The 17631-nt window shown below is 37.7% G+C and overlaps 1 protein-coding gene across 2 annotated transcripts in view; it reads left to right on the top strand.

The window, feature by feature from the left end:
- Positions 1 to 17631, top strand: part of KIAA1328 — a 171377-nt gene that overhangs the window by 6725 nt on the left and 147021 nt on the right. For both annotated transcript variants that reach the window (XM_084225000.1, XM_084225001.1), the window contains exons 4-5: positions 3417 to 3511; positions 11578 to 11693. In XM_084225000.1, the coding sequence (XP_084081126.1) occupies positions 3417 to 3511; positions 11578 to 11693 (211 nt within the window). The remainder of the gene's footprint in view (positions 1 to 3416; positions 3512 to 11577; positions 11694 to 17631) is intronic.

The raw sequence follows: 17631 nt of genomic DNA, 5'->3' as shown, positions 1-17631 counted from the left end.
GCATTTGAGCAGAAGTAGCTTTGTCAGTTGATGTCAACTGCTTTGAATTTTGTGGTCTCCTCCTGTGAGACTAGGTGATGTGTTTCTACAGTTCCTTGCATTAGAAATTCCAAAGCAGCGGGGTTTCCTTTGGAAGGTGATTCTGTGTTGTGACAGATGCTGTGATGAAGTCTGTTGAGAGATGCCATTTTTCTAATGTGGTTTGTGTAGTACAATGACTTTGTAAGCCATTTGAGTACAGCTGAATCTCTTGCCTAGCAGTCATCTTGGGCCAGCCTGTAAATCTCTGGGGTTTGGCATCTTCTCACTTGCAGGCAGGATCTAAAACCTTTGACTGGTTCTGCATCACTGTTTTATTATCATGCAGTTAAATCTTATTCTTCATCTAAGATGTCCTTCTCTGCCTTCTGTGTGCTGAGTAACTGCTGTGTGTCAGACATGTAGGTTCAAAACTCTAATGTGAAGACAGGTTACTCAATTCTTGTTGCTTTGACAGTGTCATTGCCCTTCGAATCCTTCAGCATGACACAGGACTAGTTATTAAACTAGTATTAATTTTAGGGCTTTTCCTCGACATGTATATTTCCCTTTCTCTCTTTATTGGTACTTGCTTTTAGAGGCTGATATGTACCTCTCCTTTGCAAATGATGCTGTTAAGTGGCATGCAGATAAATTCCACAAATAGCCCCCATTATGCAGAGTCTTTATGTAGAAGCATCTCTTCATAAGTATCTACAAGCCTGCTGCCTCCCAGATGCCTTCATATGCCACATTAAAATGTTTTGTTGAATGGTGCATTGATTGCGTTACTTGTTGTCTAGAGAGTTTTTACTCCTTTTTTGTGAAAGTCATTGTATAAATGGGTTTTGGTGTACTCTTTTTTTAAATATAATGCCTGATATGTGAAATCTTGAAATCTTAATTAGGGACTCGTGCATTTGTATTATTGACAGCAAGATGTGTTCAAAGCTATGTTTCATTTTTTTCTTTTTAAACCTTCTGTTTTCGCTTGCTGTGCCAAATTCTTATGGAAAGTTTGTACTCTGAAGATAAGCTCTGAATACTTGAAACAGAACACATGTTTTTACTTGTTATTGAAGAAGAACTTCTTTTGCATGGATTTTTCATCAGCAGGACAACTCACTTTCTGCAAAGCACTGTGTACATGTCTAGGGAGAGCTGATGGCTTTACTATGGCATAGAGTCAGTCATAGAAGGGCTTGGGTTGAATGGGACCCTAAAGATCATCCAGTCCAAGCCTCCTGCCGTGGGCAGGGACACCTTTCACAAGTGCAGGCTGCTCAGACTCTCATCCTGCCTGGCCTGGACATAATTCAGAGTAAAATGCTCTAGGCTGGAGTAGGTGAGCTGCTGTGGTTCTTTCTGTGATTCTGCATGATTTTGTCATGCAGTTATCACCTTCCAAGGTGTGGAGAATATCTTCCCTGTACTGAGTTCTAAAACTGTCTTCTATCTTGAACTGTACAGAAAGGACAGAAATCTGGGGAAAGGAGATAGTCTTGGCCTCTACCTCCTTTGTTGCCTTCTTTAGATGGTTGAGCTGTTGCTGTGCGTTGTTCCACAGCTTCATTTTGATGTGTGTTATGGTACAAGTCTGCCTCTGATAATTTCCTGTGTGCCATCTTTGCATACCAGTGGGTGATAGAAAAAACTGATTTTCCTCTTCATCTCATAAAGGTTTGTCTGACAGTATGTACATTGGTTTGGGTAGTAGTTTTTGAGACCTTCTGTTAAAATCCCCTTCACTAATGTGATCAAGCTTCATTCTCTTTTTTGAGGACTATAACTTTTCATTTTTCTTAAGTTTCATCAACTGTCTGCTAAAAAAAAAGAAAGTCACACATTTTTTAGCATGCGAAGTGAAATTCCTTCAACCATACGTTTAGTTGAATTCAGTCAAGTTAGACATTCTCTCCTCATTTGTGAGTGACATATGTTTGGGAAGAAAACTGTGAAATCAAATGCCCCTTGAAAAGTGCTGAAATTTGCCTTGCGAAATTGCTTTCCCCCTTGCCCTTAAGAAGAATACACTGAAGCTAAAATGAAGGATCACACAGGTATAACATGAGTCTGTGTTAAAACATCATCTCTCTTTGTAGTTGACGTTATTCTTTAACTGTTTTTAAGATGCTGTTTAATTTGCTAAGAAGGAAAGGGGCCACTTCCTCTCTGGTCTAGACCAGCTGCTTTTACTGATAATGAGAGAAGCCCAGTGTTGGCTTTGTATTCTTTTGTGTATTATTGTGTTGACTTGGCCAAACTTCATGGCATCTGGTGGCATTCTTTTATCTGATCTAAAGCACTGCATGAACTTGGGGGGGTGGTTGTAAAAGCATAAACTGAAACTCCTTCAGATTGAGTGGAGATACTGAAACTTGCCAAAATCCTGGACAGAACAGCTTGGCTCTTACTGCTGCACTTACTCGGGCTCCTATTTCGTGCTTACCTCTAGCGCTGCAGAACTGAATGCCCGATCACAGGAAGTTTTGGTGAAAAAAACCAGTTTGGAACAGTTTCCTGCCTGGAAACAGCCGAAGTCGGGAATGCCGGGCAGCAGAGTGCCCTCTGGTGGGCACACCTGGAAAGTGCAGCGGTTCTCGCTGCCTTCCCGGCAACGCTTGTAAGATACGAAGCACTCAGCCCTGCTACAGCCTTCTTTTGACAAATATTATTTACCAAAGTACCATATATTTAGTAGTATAGGCCATATTTGGTTTTACTGGCTTATTTGCTTATTTTGTAAATATATACTGTATTTACGAATATGTATATTTCAGGAATATTTTTTTCCGTAAATATATTCTATACTACGGGGGAAAAATATATTCATAAATATAGTATATATTTACAAAATAAGCAAATAAGCCAGTAAGACCAAACAGTAGCCACATGTGACATGTGTGTCTTTTTCTCTGTATTAGAAAAATAAAATAAGGGAAGTACTCTCTGCGAACAATATTTTGCTGTTTTGTATGCTTTGATCATAAATGCTAAGGCAACATGTTTTTTTCTTACTCCCTATGTTATGATCCTAGTATGATAAAGTTTGAAGTTGGATTTGGATATTGCTGCACTAGATTTCCATGAGAACCTTCTCTTCTTTATCTAGCGTGAATCAAGGAATAGTGCATGTCTTAAAACTTTACCCAGCATGTTTTAGTATTGAAGCAAGGAGCTTGCATTTGAATTACAAATACCTTAAAATAATTCTTCAAAATTTAGTAATTTGTTTCATTGAAATGTACTTACATTTTAAAAAATATGAATTTTATTTCCAGTTGGAATTGATCTACTTTCAGCTTCTAATTATTAGGTCTTGAAATGCTTTTAATAGCTTATGAAATATTTGTTTTCTTTTAAACAGTACATTCTGAAATGTAACTTTAAATTTTCAGGGCACTAGTGAAGGAGGAATGAAGAGTGCTTCTTTAAAGGATTTGTGTCCTGAGGACAAGAGACGCATTGCAAACTTAATTAAAGAACTTGCCAGGTAAGAAGAAGCATCACCTGAAAATGCATTAAGTTTAAAGAGAGTCGTTTCTCTAATTAACATCAAGCAATGTAGAACTGCTTTAAAAACCTGAATATTTGCCCAAAGTAATTTTTCTTGCTGGAAAAAGTATGAAGCAGCCTGGTTGGTTTTTCATTGCTTTCTGAGCCCCTAAATATGTATTTAAAACGGAGGCCAAAATTTCATCGCCGGCAGTACTTCTGTAATAACCCAGTGACAGGGCTAGGATTTTGTTTTTTGTGTGTATCAAGTGCTACAAGTAAACACATTCTGCTTTCGGAAATGACAGACTTTGTTGGTATGAAACTTTGTACTGCTTATTATTTGGCACAGGTAAACTTTTGTATGGAAGGCCATGTTAAAGGTGCATTGCTGATCTTGTGGCTGAAGCATGTTGGTAGTGATTTGCCTGTGTAATTTTTACTTTCCTAGCCAAACTTCTTTTTGATTCCCTTAATTTCTTCAGATTCTGCCTATTCCTTGAAAGGAAAGGTTGAAATAGTGCAAGTTTCTCAGCTTCAGCAGAAGTCTTCTTCTAAGTTTCATTCCAGTTGCATTCTCAAAGGCAAAGGAGGTAAAAAAGAGGTTGAATTAAAGTGAGGAGATTTTTGTCCTACTCTTTGACCCTAACACCTCAGGATCTCTGGAAATCTGTTTCTTACAGAGTGGCTGTAAAAATGAGGAAGAGCACAAAGGCCTTTGGCAGGCTGTGCCATATCAGTGGGGAAGCTCTTGTGAGATGATCCCAGGTCCTTTGGGCTAGAAGTTGTTGTTAATAATTACTGTTAATAATTAAATGCTTTTTGACATAGATCCCTTATGTCTGTGCAATAATTGGCAAGCATTACTGTTCTTTTTTTCATTTTATATAGGAAAATTTGGAAAACTAGAGAAATTAAGTGACTTGCTCAAGGTCATGCAGTAAGTCTCTGGTGTAGCTAGGAATATTTTCTCTCTGATTATCCTTATCCAGTGGACCATTTTACCTGCTAATAATTTCTAGTAATACAGGATTTCTTGCCATACAGTATTTTAGTAATTTCTGGAGTTCTTCATGCTTGCAACTCTATTTTATCATGCCTTGTGTTAGAAAATGTATAGTTAAGACTGTCATAAAGAGTAGATTGGTGGGATGCCTGGTTACAAATTGTCAGATGTTGGAGCTATTCGGACACTGTTGCCATTGTTGATATATAGAGGTATATTCTAATATTAAAAAAAGCCTTTTATTACATTGTTCCTCATAATACACTGCTCCCTAGTGAATAGTAGTACAGTAATTCATTCGAGCATGGGATTCTTCTTAAATCTCAGATGCTGTGATTTTTCCCTGAGGACAGTTTGATATTTCTGCCTGACATTTCTTTGAAGAAAAATAGAAGGTGCAGCAACATTAATTTTGAAAAGTAAAATTAGTGGAACACTATTATTTTATACTTAGTTCTCTTTTATTTTTAAACCTAATCATATTTTTATTGGATGTAATTAAAAGTCCTTTGCAGAGTAATAGGGAAGTTGAACTTTAATTCCGCTCACCTCGTCACTTTTTTAAAACTCTCCATAATTTTCATCCTTAGTTGTGCAATGATAGAGAGTTTTTACAAGCAGTAGAACATTCTTTGCTACTTTGGAGAAGAAAAAGGAGCAGCAGAATGTTGAAAGTTTTACAGGAACACTGTCCTGCAGTAAATACTTGGAACAATAAAGGTCTCACTTGGGCTGTACCTCGCTCTTCCTTATTTTGCTATGATTTATGAATGGTAGTTGAGGCTAATTCATGCACGTTTCTTGCAGGATGGTAAACAGATACAGATTGGTCAGTAAGCAGATGCATGAAAGCTCTTTCAAAGTGGTAAAATTTTGTTTGTGTGGAAACCAGTTGGAAAATATGATTGACTTCCAGGGCTTTAATTTCAGCCAGGTCTTGCTTGAGCAGTTCAGGGTAGTGGTCTTTCCCGAGCTTCTGTGACTGCTGAAGGAGAGAGCTCTCTTATGCCAGTGCATTTGTTAATTTGCAGAAGTGTAAGACTTTGTATTGGTATGAGTAAATTCTGATGCTAGCTACATTAATATCTTCTCTGGGGAAAAAAATAAGAGCTTCTGGGCTGTAAAGATCTCCTGCTGGAGATTCCAGGGGCTGACATCACCTTCGCTGTTCGGAATTTTATGGAATTGGATTTTGAGACAGGGTCTAAAGAAAGGACTCAGCTGTATCCTTTCTAATCCTCCTTTCTAGGCTAAATAATCGTAGTTTTTGATCTGTGCTGCTGCCTGTAAATCTAACCATTATCTTGCCCTTCTTTGAATGTATCCTTTTAAGGTGAAATGAGAGTGACAGACTGGAGCCAGAGTTTAAAATACTCGAATGCTGCAAATTTGAGCTTTTTAATTTATTGTGTCAGCAGATTCTTTTAAAATTGCTTTTGTAGAGGAATTTCTGAGAAGAATGAGTCATGCCCATGAATGCCAAAGTGCTTTGTGAGTAAGTGGAGTATTCTTGAGTGTGATCAGTCATTATTTTTTGAGACAACCAGTGTAGCACCTTCATGTTTTCAGTAAGGTCCTCCTGGTGTAGTGGTGAGAGTGGCACAGTAAGACCAAGTTTTATCTCTCCCTACAAGCAAAGTCCTTTCAAAAGTGGCAAAGAAGACTCTCTCTGAGTTTTTATTCATGCAGGCTGCTCCTGGAGCAGTCATCAGCTTATGTAATGAAATGAGCAGTGGCATGGTGAAGACACAGAAAGATTCTTGTGCTCGTGATCGCTGCCAGTGTCAGGACACATTAGCCTCCTCTGAGAAGGAGCAGCGCAGGGCCTGCTGGGACGTAGCCAGTTGACTGTTGAACATTGAGGACTTGCTAGACACCACACTGAGACTGATTATGAAGTATTCTAGGGTGAAATACTTTGAGTGACATGCTGATTTTGAGAGATCTTTCTTTTTTGGCCTTTGGTTAAATGGAGAGGGTCATAACTCCTTAGCAAGAGAGAGTGAATGTGTGTGTGTTTGCAAGATTCACTGCGCTCCTAACTGGTATATAGCCATAGTTCTGTGACTTTGGGCTCCTAGTATGGCAGGTACATCATAAGTACTTCTCCCCTGATCACAAATGCCTGTACAGCTCACATATGGAGTTTGCCTTTTGAGTGAACAGAAGCATTGTTGTAGCAAGTGATGTAGAATGGTTAATGAAAGTTTAATTTTTGTTTTTAGTGGCAAAAATTGGTACCTAACTATTTTGCATTCTTTCTTTCTTCCAATAAGATAAACTTGGACAAAGCTGGCTTCCTGTTGTTTTCGCAAACAAATCTTCAAAAGCAATTTAGGTAGAAAGGTATCATAATGCCCTTCTGCACCCATGGGAGGGAGAGATTTCTCTTTCCAAATGAGATACAAGATGGTTTTTGCTATTGTATTAGTGTTCTGGCTAAGATCACTGGTATGCTCAGAATGACTTGTAACTGGCAGCTACTAAAACAGCCTTCAGACAGCCTGTTATCCCTTACTGAGAAAATGTTTCCCTCTTCCCAAGATCCTGGATTCCTAAACCCTTTGCAGGGTGCTAGCAGCTTGGGATACTAGTCTTTTCTACTGTCTTTGATATGAGGCTGAAATTGACCAACTGAAACTGAAATTTTCTAACAAAGGGTGAAAATGGGTGTCAAAACAGAACGTTAATTTGGTTATAGAACTGGTAACCATTGAACAGGTTTCAGTAAAGCTATTGTAGTGTATATTTGCTGTTTTTCTTCCAGTCCTTAAGACCTTTGAAGGAAAACTTGCCTCTGGTTTGTATTACAGATCTTGTGTGTTTGGCCTCTTGTGTTGTCTTCTCTCCTGAATTACACTACTTTATATTTAACCAGATTGTTACCTGGCTTTAAAATCAAAATCTTTTATCTTTTTTTGTGTGTTACTTTAGGGGCAATTTTGTGCTGCAGTTTTCTTAATTGGTCAGGCAGTGAGACTGCAAATGAGATATCCCTAAGCTTGTCTGGAAATTACTTTGTGTTGATAGGTAAAGCATGCCCAGGATTATTGTATCACCAATCACACTTACTTTCTGTGCTTAAAAAGTCATTTGTAGCTATAAATTCATGCTGTGAAATCTAGTTTTGTATTTTGCAGGTTGCATATCATAAAATTTATCTGTTGTGTAGCAATTTCAATATGTTTTGGGCCCATAGCAGTTTTTTTTTTTATTATTATTTTTTTCTAATGTGTACAAACTGCATATGATGCTTGAGTAGAATGTATCAGGTTTGTGAAACCTGGTCCTTGGACAAAAATTCTTTTTCTTTCTTTCCTCCCTCTCTCCCCCACACCCTGCCCTCCATGGCGGTCTTCCCTGTTCCAGATGCCATTTCTTGCCTGGAATTTAAAACCTGTAGTTTTCAAGAATGGTCACCAAACTTTTTTAATCTTTGCTAGCCAGTTGGCAGACTAATACCAGATTGGTGTTTATTAAAAGATAAATGTTCCCAAGGAGTGTAGGACTGATCAGTGAAGTTCCCAGTGTCTATATCTCTGTTTTTTGTTTAGTTTGTCTTCTGTCTTAACTAGCCGAGCTTCAATGTTCTTACTGCATTTCAGATTTTTCTTGGTAAAAGCTCAATTTTTAATATTTTAAAAAATAGAAGATGCTGTTTTTAATTTGCTTTTCCAACTCTGCCTTCAGTCAGAAAGAGCTGAGTTCTGTCCCTAGTGTAGTGTTGATGTGAGTATTATCATGGCTCTTTCTTGTGCATGTCAGTTTTTCATTAAACAAATAAAACTTGAAGTGCTGTTGACTTGTGCAGTGCTTCAAAAATTCCACCTGGAGAGCATCAGTCCTGCTTACTCAGTGGAATGAGTCAGTGTCATCAGCAAACTCCTTGATCAATTCCTGCTTTAGATTAGACAGAAATACTAGTATCAGCAGTGGACCTGGGAGCACACAATAATAATTTGAACTGGTGAACTAGGAATTAATTTTAACACTAAGGCAGATGCCCTAGGAGGGCTTTTTGTCAATGTATTTGCATTACGAGTTTTTCTAAAGAGGCTCCTGTAAAATAAAATTATTTATTTAAATGCATTTAGAATTATATTGGCTTTGAACTGTTGAATTTAAAGGCAATCTTGAAGAAAGATGGTGCAGGTCCTGTGGCACAAGGTAGGTGGATGTGAACTGAATGCAAGAAGGTGTTGCAGACACTAAATGAAAGGAATAGTTCCAATGATTCATCATCTTTGCTCTCAGCTGTCGGTTGTCTGATCCTGGAAGCAAGAACTATGGAGCTGGATACCACCATATTGCTCAGTGGAGCAGTTGAGCTCTTTGTAGTTGTGCCTTCATTCTTTTGCTGCTCTTTTCTGACCCAGGTGGGTGAACAGAGGGTGAAAATACTTTTGAGGAGCATTATATGATTCTTGTAATGTTTTTGTACAGCATCAGTAAAGTCCTCCATAGTTCTGCTAAAAATCATATGTTCTTTTCTACCAGAAGGCAAAGAAATAAGTTTATTTAAAAAAACCCCAGCAACTCACTGAGCTATTTATAGGAAATGACATAAATCCAGCATAATCTGATGAGATTCTTGTATTCCTTTTCTCTGACTTCCTTTTGCCACCTCCTGTGAGTAACCGTCTTTTGTATCTCGCCTGCCCTTTATGGGCTGTCTCCTGCTTTGTGATACATAAACACGTACTGCCACATTTCTTCTGAGATCACTTACTGTTCTCAGTCATTTGCTGCGTAAGATATGTGGCACAATATATTCATGTGTCTGGGACTGTGACAGCTTGCTGTGATATGTGTTAAATACAAACACAGCACGTGAATGTGATGCACACTGATATAAGCAACAAATCACAGAATCTAGAGATGAGTAAAGCCTGCTAGATTTCGTCTGATTTTTCTAGTGCTCTCTTCTTTCATGCCTTTTTTTCTTATGCTTTTGTTCAATTTTAGTGTTATTGGGTGCCAGCATAGCCCAGTGTTTGTTGCCCTAAACCCTTTTCACATGCAGCATCACTCCTGCAAGTTGCTAAGCAAGCTTCCATCCTTTCATAGAATCCTGGTGATGGTACTTGTCGCTTGCCAGTTGCCTGCCCTGCTCGTTTCACTCTGTCTTTCATCCATGTGGTCATTGTGTTCTTCATTGTGGTTTTCTAATTAACTTTTTTTCGTTTTGCATCTTTCACTGATTATATGAAGGAAGGTCATACATGCTGTAGTCATTTAGGTGGTTGCACTGGACTTAGAGGAAGCAAATGGGCCATGGTTGGGTATGAAAGGAAAGTCTCTATCTGCAGCTTGTGGCAAATGTGCTGTGGCTGTTACTGCAAGGAAGTGTGGTGGATATTCCTCAAAAGTTTGTTGCCTGCTTAGCTGAGGAGTGCAGAGGTGTTGGTGTGGGTACAGAATTTATGCAGGTAGTTCCTGTTACCATGTTTCTTTAATGCTATGTGCACAACCTTTTTGACAGCCTGTGAGTGGAGGGGAAGGGGCCTAGGAACAGGTGGAGGTCATCACACCTTCCCAGGCTGGGCCCAGGGTTGTAAGTGAGACCTTGTGCATTTGACTAGTGGAATGCTTTTACGCTTAATCTGCATTTTTTTTTCTTCCCTGTACATTAGAAACTTTACAATTAATAGTTTGATCCAAGCGTTCAAACTGCCCTAATTTAAAGAATTTGATTATCCGGTATCTGTTGTCTGTCTCCCTCTAGGTTTGTAGAGAAAAAGTGTGAGTTTCAGTATTATTATTTCCAACTTCATGCAGTCTGCTTGAGCTGATATGGGAAGGACTGTGGGCTCATCTTGGAGTTGGGGAATACTGCTTGCCTATAATTCACTCCAGGGGAGTGACCCAATTGTGGTATTTATGACTTTTCCACTGGAAGATCAAAACAAATCTGTGCTCTCTTAAGGGGAGCAGTAATACCAAATGTACAGCTCAGTCCTTGAATGAAACATTCTGTTCACAATATTAGTCTAATGGGATGAGTGGAAGGTTTAGTCTGGTACTTATATATATATTTCATTTTTCCTTTCCTCTTTCCTCTACCTATAAAATTGTTCCACTTTAAGGAAGTTAAAATTGGAGTTTTCTAAAAGTTGTATTGCTTTGGTCTCCTGTCACCTGTGTTGTGGCAGCTGTTTCATCATCATAAAAGACTGAACTTTAAGAGCCTTCAGCAACAGAAATTGCCTAAGTGCAGAGCAATAATATTTATTAGTCTAAGCTCATTACTTAATATTTTTGTGGAGCTTTTATAGAACCATGATTTCCAAGCCAAGTTTTTTAGCATAGTTACAGGATCATCTGTGCATAATGATCTTCTTGCCTACGTGATACCAGAATAATTGTTTTTATAGCCTGCTCTTGAGGTGCAGAATAAATGATCATTGTAAGCCTTTCTCCCATTGTCATCTTTTAATCTTGATCTAATTATTTACACTGAGCAGCAAGATACAGGGTGCCATGCCCAGACAGAAAGGAAAATTTACGCCTGCAGCTTGGTATTTGAAAATCCTCAGAAAAGGACAAACAGTTTTTGTTTGGAGAAAGTTAACAAGAAAAACGATTCTTTCCTGAACTTGTATTTGACCAGCAAAGGTGAAAGAAGGATTTGTTTATAGATTAAGGAACAGAAAAATTTTCCAGAATTTTCTTCCTGTCATGTCAGCTAAGCTCTCCCATCTGTATTTTCTCTCTTCATGTCCTAAGTTTGTAAGCATCCCAGTGAATCTTCATTATGGCTGCAGAGAATCAGACTGGACAAACCTAATTGTGGGATCAGGCCCTAACTTTGTTCTTCTATGCTGCCCATTAATGTGCATGTACTCTACTGAGACCGCTGTTTTTGGGAAAAAAAAAAAAAAGAGTATTGTATAAAGTTGTATGCATCTTCCTGTGTAATATATTATAAACATTGTGAGGAACTAACCTGTTTAAGGGTGTAGAGGATGTTATCCATTTACCTGCAGAGTGGTGGAGGAGTTGGAAGTGAGGCACTGTGGTTATGGGCATATATTTTATTTTTTTCAAATTCTTTTCAGGGTAAGTGAAGAAAAAGAGGTGACAGAAGAACGGCTGAAAGCTGAACAGGAGTCGTTTGAGAAGAAAATCAGACAACTAGAGGAGCAGAATGAACTTATCATCAAGGAAAGGGAAGATATCCTTTAAAAATATGTGCAATGGCTCACTGAAATAAACAGTGGAGTACAGAGAAATAATTGTTCTAATTTATGGCATAGAATAAATCTGCATGTGCTGCCATTCAAAAGCAATCAGAGAGATGACTTGTCAGCATGTGACACTGGTTCATTTGAGCTTAAACTGCCATCCAGCTGTTCCTATGATGTTGTTTTGCTATGAAATAGATATTTGTCAACTAAAAAAATGACAATAAGGAATTTACACATTAAAATATGATTATAGATATTATTTTAAAATTCTGTTAGGTGGTCATAATTTAGGTCTAAAACTTGCATGGTATTCCATTTCTCTCCATGTCCAGAGAAAGGGAATCTACACTAAATGGATACAAATTAAATAGGTGTACTAAGAGGTGTAGCTAGCTTAGACTTTTTGTTTGGTGTAAGGTTTGTTTGTATATAAAAACAGGAGATTTTCTTTTCTTGCTGACTGTGACTTGCATTTCTTTAAGCTGCATATGCTTAGTCCCAATCCTGGAAAATCAAATGAAAAGTCACTATTGCAAGAATTGCTGTTTTTCCTTTTGAGGTGTGACAGACCTGTACAAAATTCTCTTGTTCACTTCTCTTCCAAATCTCTGGTATTGATGCTTTGTTGTTAAATTTCTCAGAGGTCTAAGGATTGGCTGCAGTGGGATAGGGAAGAAACAGGACTGCAGCTTCAGGAAAAGCAAATAGTGTATGATACATTGGGAGCTGCAATGCCAATAGGAGGGTAGTAACATTGTTTTAAAAAGCGTGATGGAGCCCACTGTACAGTACTGTTTTCAGTCCTGAGCCATCCCTTGTTCAAGTTAAAAGGTTAATGACAAAAAGAGGCTGTTCAAGCTTTTGGCCAGTGTTGAAACAGAAATATGGATAATTGAGAAACTGAAACATGAATTTAGAGGAGGGTTCTTGAAAATTCTGTCAATCCTAAATCGTGCTGGAGGTGTAACAGAAATAGCGCTTCTTTATGATGGAACTTGCTTGGCTTAGTAAAGGCATTCAGTGATGTGTGCTCTCTGTCAGGAGAGCGTTGCCCTGATGACGTAGAACGTCCCTTGTAGCACAGTGGCACTTATTTTTCTGGAAAAAAAAATTGTCTGTTTGTCCCAAATGATATACACATCAATAAACTTAGCTGGCTGTGAACTGTTACTGGAAAATATTAGATTTGAGGCACTTCAAGAGCCATTAGATGTGACAACTGCTCTTTGACATTGATTTCAGTGAAACTAGTATTTTGATGTATATTACATCTTGTGTGTTCAGTCAGCTCATGAATGTGGGGGGGGATGCATGTTCCTGATTTTTTATTTATCCACACAAAGATTTCACTAATTCACATGAACTTTATTTGGCTAGTGGAAAGTAGATGTGCTTGCTTTTTTTGTTTTGTTGTTTGGGGTTTTTTCCCTTTCCTTTTGTTTCTTTACCAGAAATAGATTGAACAAGCATGAATACTTTTCCAGAAGTCTGGCAGACATGGCAGAAGGTTAATGCATGCAATTTTACACTTCATAAAACTCTGTAAAACCTAGATATATAAAACAAGGTTATAATTTAAAACAATGTAATTTTAACTGCTGCAATACTTGCCTATCATACATGAATGATTCAAGATCTTCAGTGTAACTCTGATCACTTAATTTTTTAAAGCTTGTTGCAGAGACAAGGAATAGCAGAAATGACTTGCTGAGGCTGAATACAGATTATGGCTGTTTCAAGTTCAGCAACTTGAAATTCTTTAATTTTTTCTGGATTATAGTGTCCACTTGCAAATAAGATATCAGGGATAAATACCATAAGAAAAAAAATTCAAGCCTGTTAAAATCAATTATCTTTTTTTTTTTTTTTTTTTTTTTTTGCCCCACATAGCTAATTTATTCTCTGTAAGGTAATTTTCTTTACTGCAGCATTTAAAAGTACCCTGCAGTAATAAATTGGTGCTTCTGATATAAATGCAGCTATCCAGCAAAGTGCAATTTCAGCTTGGTAAGGGTTTAGTTCACTTAGCATGGGGACTGTGTGGATTGTTTTCAGCAACACGTATTTTTGTTGTTTTGTTTTTTTCCTTCAGATTATTGAAGTAGAAATATTGTTTGGTGCTTGAAATCCTTATTTTGAGGGAAATCCCTGAGAAGCTGTGAAGACCCCTCTGTTCAAGTTTTCTGCTGATGAACTGTGACAGAAGCTTTGGGGGAAGGGAGATGGGTGGGTGTGCAGCAATCTCACTATAAAAATTGGAGTAACTTCTCAGCATTTAGAAAACAGCATCTGTCTTCAGCCGAAGCTCCCATTTACTTTGGAACTGCTCAGTGCTGTCTGGGTAGGGAACAACAACTAAAATTTCATGCAGGTTTAGAAGTCAATTCTACCCTTCCTTGGCAGGTGAAACTTTGAAAATTGAGTACTTATTACTAGGGCGTGCTGTTAATGGAGAACAACAGTGATGAACATACTGTAAACCGTTAAAAGTCCAGCCTGTTGCCAGGGTTGCCAAATACTTAGTATCACAGAATTAATGAAAATTAGGGATTTCAAGTAGTCAGTTGGTCTATACCTTCTTCCTAAAGTATTTAGGCCCATCATATTATTGTTTTATTTGGTCAAAAATAGCTTTTCTGGCTTGGTTTATCTCATGACATTTACATTTCAGACTGACTTCTTTCAAAAGAAATGTGATCTGAAGTGTTAAAAAAAAGTTCCAAAACCAAAAGAGGATCAAAACTTTTTTTTTATTTATATTACACTCTATTGCTTTTAATATACTGGAAAGTTCTAGCGCTGCTCTTAGAAGATGTGGCACTTAGTGGTATTCAGGGATGCGTGCTGGGATGATAGCTCTTGCTGTTCTTACTAAAATTTGCCCAACTGGGCTGACCTAGATAATCCAGTAACTGCTGCTCACGCTCTCTTGATGCCCTCCCCAATGAAAGCATTTTACTACTTTAAAGATGATAAAGTGTTGGGGAAAAATACCACTTTCTGAAAGTGAAGTTGACGTAAAAGATAAAGAAGCAAAATGTAAATGGCGTGTGTATTGGGAAAGTGAGATCTAGAATGTGAGATCTGGAAAGAAAGACTTGGAAAAGGAGGTTGGGCTGGATATGACTGATGTGAAAGCAGCAGAAGCCTGTTGTTCTGAACGGATGGGTTCAGAAATGTTTGAGCAGTTAGGGTTAATGAGAGCCGTGATGGCAACAGGTGACCTAGGATCAGTCAGACAATTATAAAACAGCTGATGCGAGCAGGGATGTGTCTGTTTAGGGTGTTCAAGCACTCTCTGAACTTTTGAAATAGAATTTGAGACTAAGTTCATGTGAGAATTGCCATGTATCACCTCCTGTGGTGTTTTCTACAGCATTTATTCTTGGTATTTGTGTTCTCTTTGCTGCTGTATGGTGACTAAACTGCTTGTAGTGGCAGTCTAGATTCTGGAATTGGCTTTGGAGTGTATGACTTGCAACTTCCTTGTTCTTAGTTGTATTATTTAATTTGCATTTTCACAGTAAGTGATGAGCAGTGTGCACCATGTTATGCACTTAGCGTACTTGTGCTGTTTCTTTTTCCTCTTTTGCTAGGAGCTGCTAATAGAAAATCTTTTGGCTTTCATTTTTTTTTTTCCCCTGATGTATTTTCAGGCACCTATTATTAATTTAGGTCCCAAGTATAATTTAATTTAACAATCAGGAAAATATCCTTTGTAAGATGTCCCAATACCGTCATGATATATGTCTTAGGAAAAAAATCATAATGAGATTATTAAGAAACAAATACTACGATACTTCATAGCTCAAAGAAATTATGTTGTGGTCTTTAGCTTTTCTTGTTATCACCATTAGGGATTTTTTTCATGTAAATTTGATGCGGTTGCATAAATGAAGAAGAAAAAGCAGCTGGAACATTTCTGTAAAGACTTACTAAAAGGTGAAGAGGAAAGTTATTAAAAAAATTTCAAGAACTGGTTACTGAGTTTTAAGCTCTGTTTAAATTATTATTATATAGACAAAGAATAGCCAGATAAAGGAAAGAAGAGATTCTGTTTATTACAAACTTCTTTTCTTTTTTGTAGATTTAAACTAGTCACTTGTACTATGCTACTGTTTTGGTTTATATTTAGAATGTGCCTGGGTTACTTAAGCTTTTTGTTGGAATTATTTTCTGACTGAACATAGACTTACAAAATGGTTTGAGCCTGAAATATCATCTAGGTCCAACCCCTGGACAGGGACACCTCCCAGTAGACCAGGTTCTGAAGACCCAGCCAAAATCACACAACAAATCCTGTGTGATTTACTTAGTTAGTCTTAAAATTGATCACAGACTCTGTTTACATGTGTCCTTAATATTATAAAACTACTTAATTGGTTGGTTTTGCATGCAGTTAACATGAATATTAATTTAACTAAAACAGTTCATTTGCTTATAGTGTTAGTGAGACATAGAATATTAATTTGCTGGAAGAATAATGAGCTTTATAAGTATTATCTAGAGACTTTAATAAAATGCTTTTAGTTTTGCCATAGTACTGTTCATTACATAAGTCTTGCATACATAAATTAGGGCCACTTACATATTTTCTTCTTTTCCTTTCTTAATGTGTTAATGCAAAATCAGTAGTATTTTTCAGAGGAAAAAGAGTGACTGGCTTGCAATGCAAAGAACAAAATGGTAGAAAAAGGAGATAGCAGAATACAGAATTTACTTGCTGGTTCTGCCTTATTTTCCCTATAATGTTAAATATGATCTGAAAATATGAACACTTCTGCTTCCTTTCCTTTTTTAATCAGACCCACCAAGTTTTATCACAGATGAGGAAGCAAAGGTGGTCTTGCAGAGAAGGGCTTTGGCCATGTACTTTGTTGGATGTGTGGTCCCAGTGTCCTGTGTGGCAGCTTCATGTGTGTGTGCCTCCCTGGGGCTGCTATTGGCAAGGGGACAGTCTGCACTCAAAATGTCAGCACAGTGTCAGGGGGAGGGGGGGTACAGATATTAACACTGCAGTTTAGCATCTATATGAGAAAATGGGTCCCTCTGCCTGGCTGTGCCCCCACCCCTTCCCCCTGGAAAAAAAAGGTAAGAAGAAAATTTCTGTAGAATGGGAAATTTGCCATTTGCAGGAAACTTGTGCTTTTGAAAGTCAGGCTATTTATTTAAAACTCAGTAACAATTTTAGAGATTAACTTTGGCTGAGTCTGTTCCTGATGGTATAGTTTCTGACAAGTTATGAACTGAGGGTTTGAAATGACCGTCATTATTTTTCTTTTATTTCTTAACTTGGCTCCCTCAGCTTATCATTTAAAGTTTTTTCCCTTTCTATTTTTCATATGTGAATGCATACTATATATCTTCTTGTGCATCATAATTTGTTTGAAGGTGTGTGAGGAGAATGGAGAATCAGTATTTTGCTCCTTTCTTCCATTTTATCCAAGTACTTTACTCTTTGAAGGTGTTTCTCTTACTGTTATTTCAGGTATCCTACTAGTAAATGTTTCTAAGCAACCATTGTGGTCTGTTGAAAAAAAGCTGCACTTATTAAAAAGTCCCTGAATATTTATATGCAATTCTGTAACTGCAGTATTGGTTAAATAATGTATGTATTTACGAACTGAAATGTAGAAGAATCAGTCAAGGACTATTGGGTAAATAAGATATTTTGAATTTTTCATGAACTTTTAAACTAAAACAAGGTGAAACATATTGTAATGTTGAGTATTCAAATGGATCAATGGCTGGAGATTAATTTGAAGCTTTTTTGTGCTTAATCCTAGTTAGCGCCTTGTAGCACAATCTAGCAACACTGCCCAAGTTATGAAAATACCCAGAACCGGCAGGCAGCATCTAGGCAGTCAGCAACAGCCTCTGTAGAATATGAGCTGGACAGGCTTTTGGCCCTAAACCTCTGCACTC

This window comes from Fringilla coelebs (genome assembly GCF_963513975.1).
Source record: "Fringilla coelebs genome assembly, chromosome: Z".
Lineage (NCBI taxonomy): Eukaryota > Metazoa > Chordata > Aves > Passeriformes > Fringillidae > Fringilla > Fringilla coelebs.
This window is presented reverse-complemented; position numbering and strand designations above follow the sequence as displayed.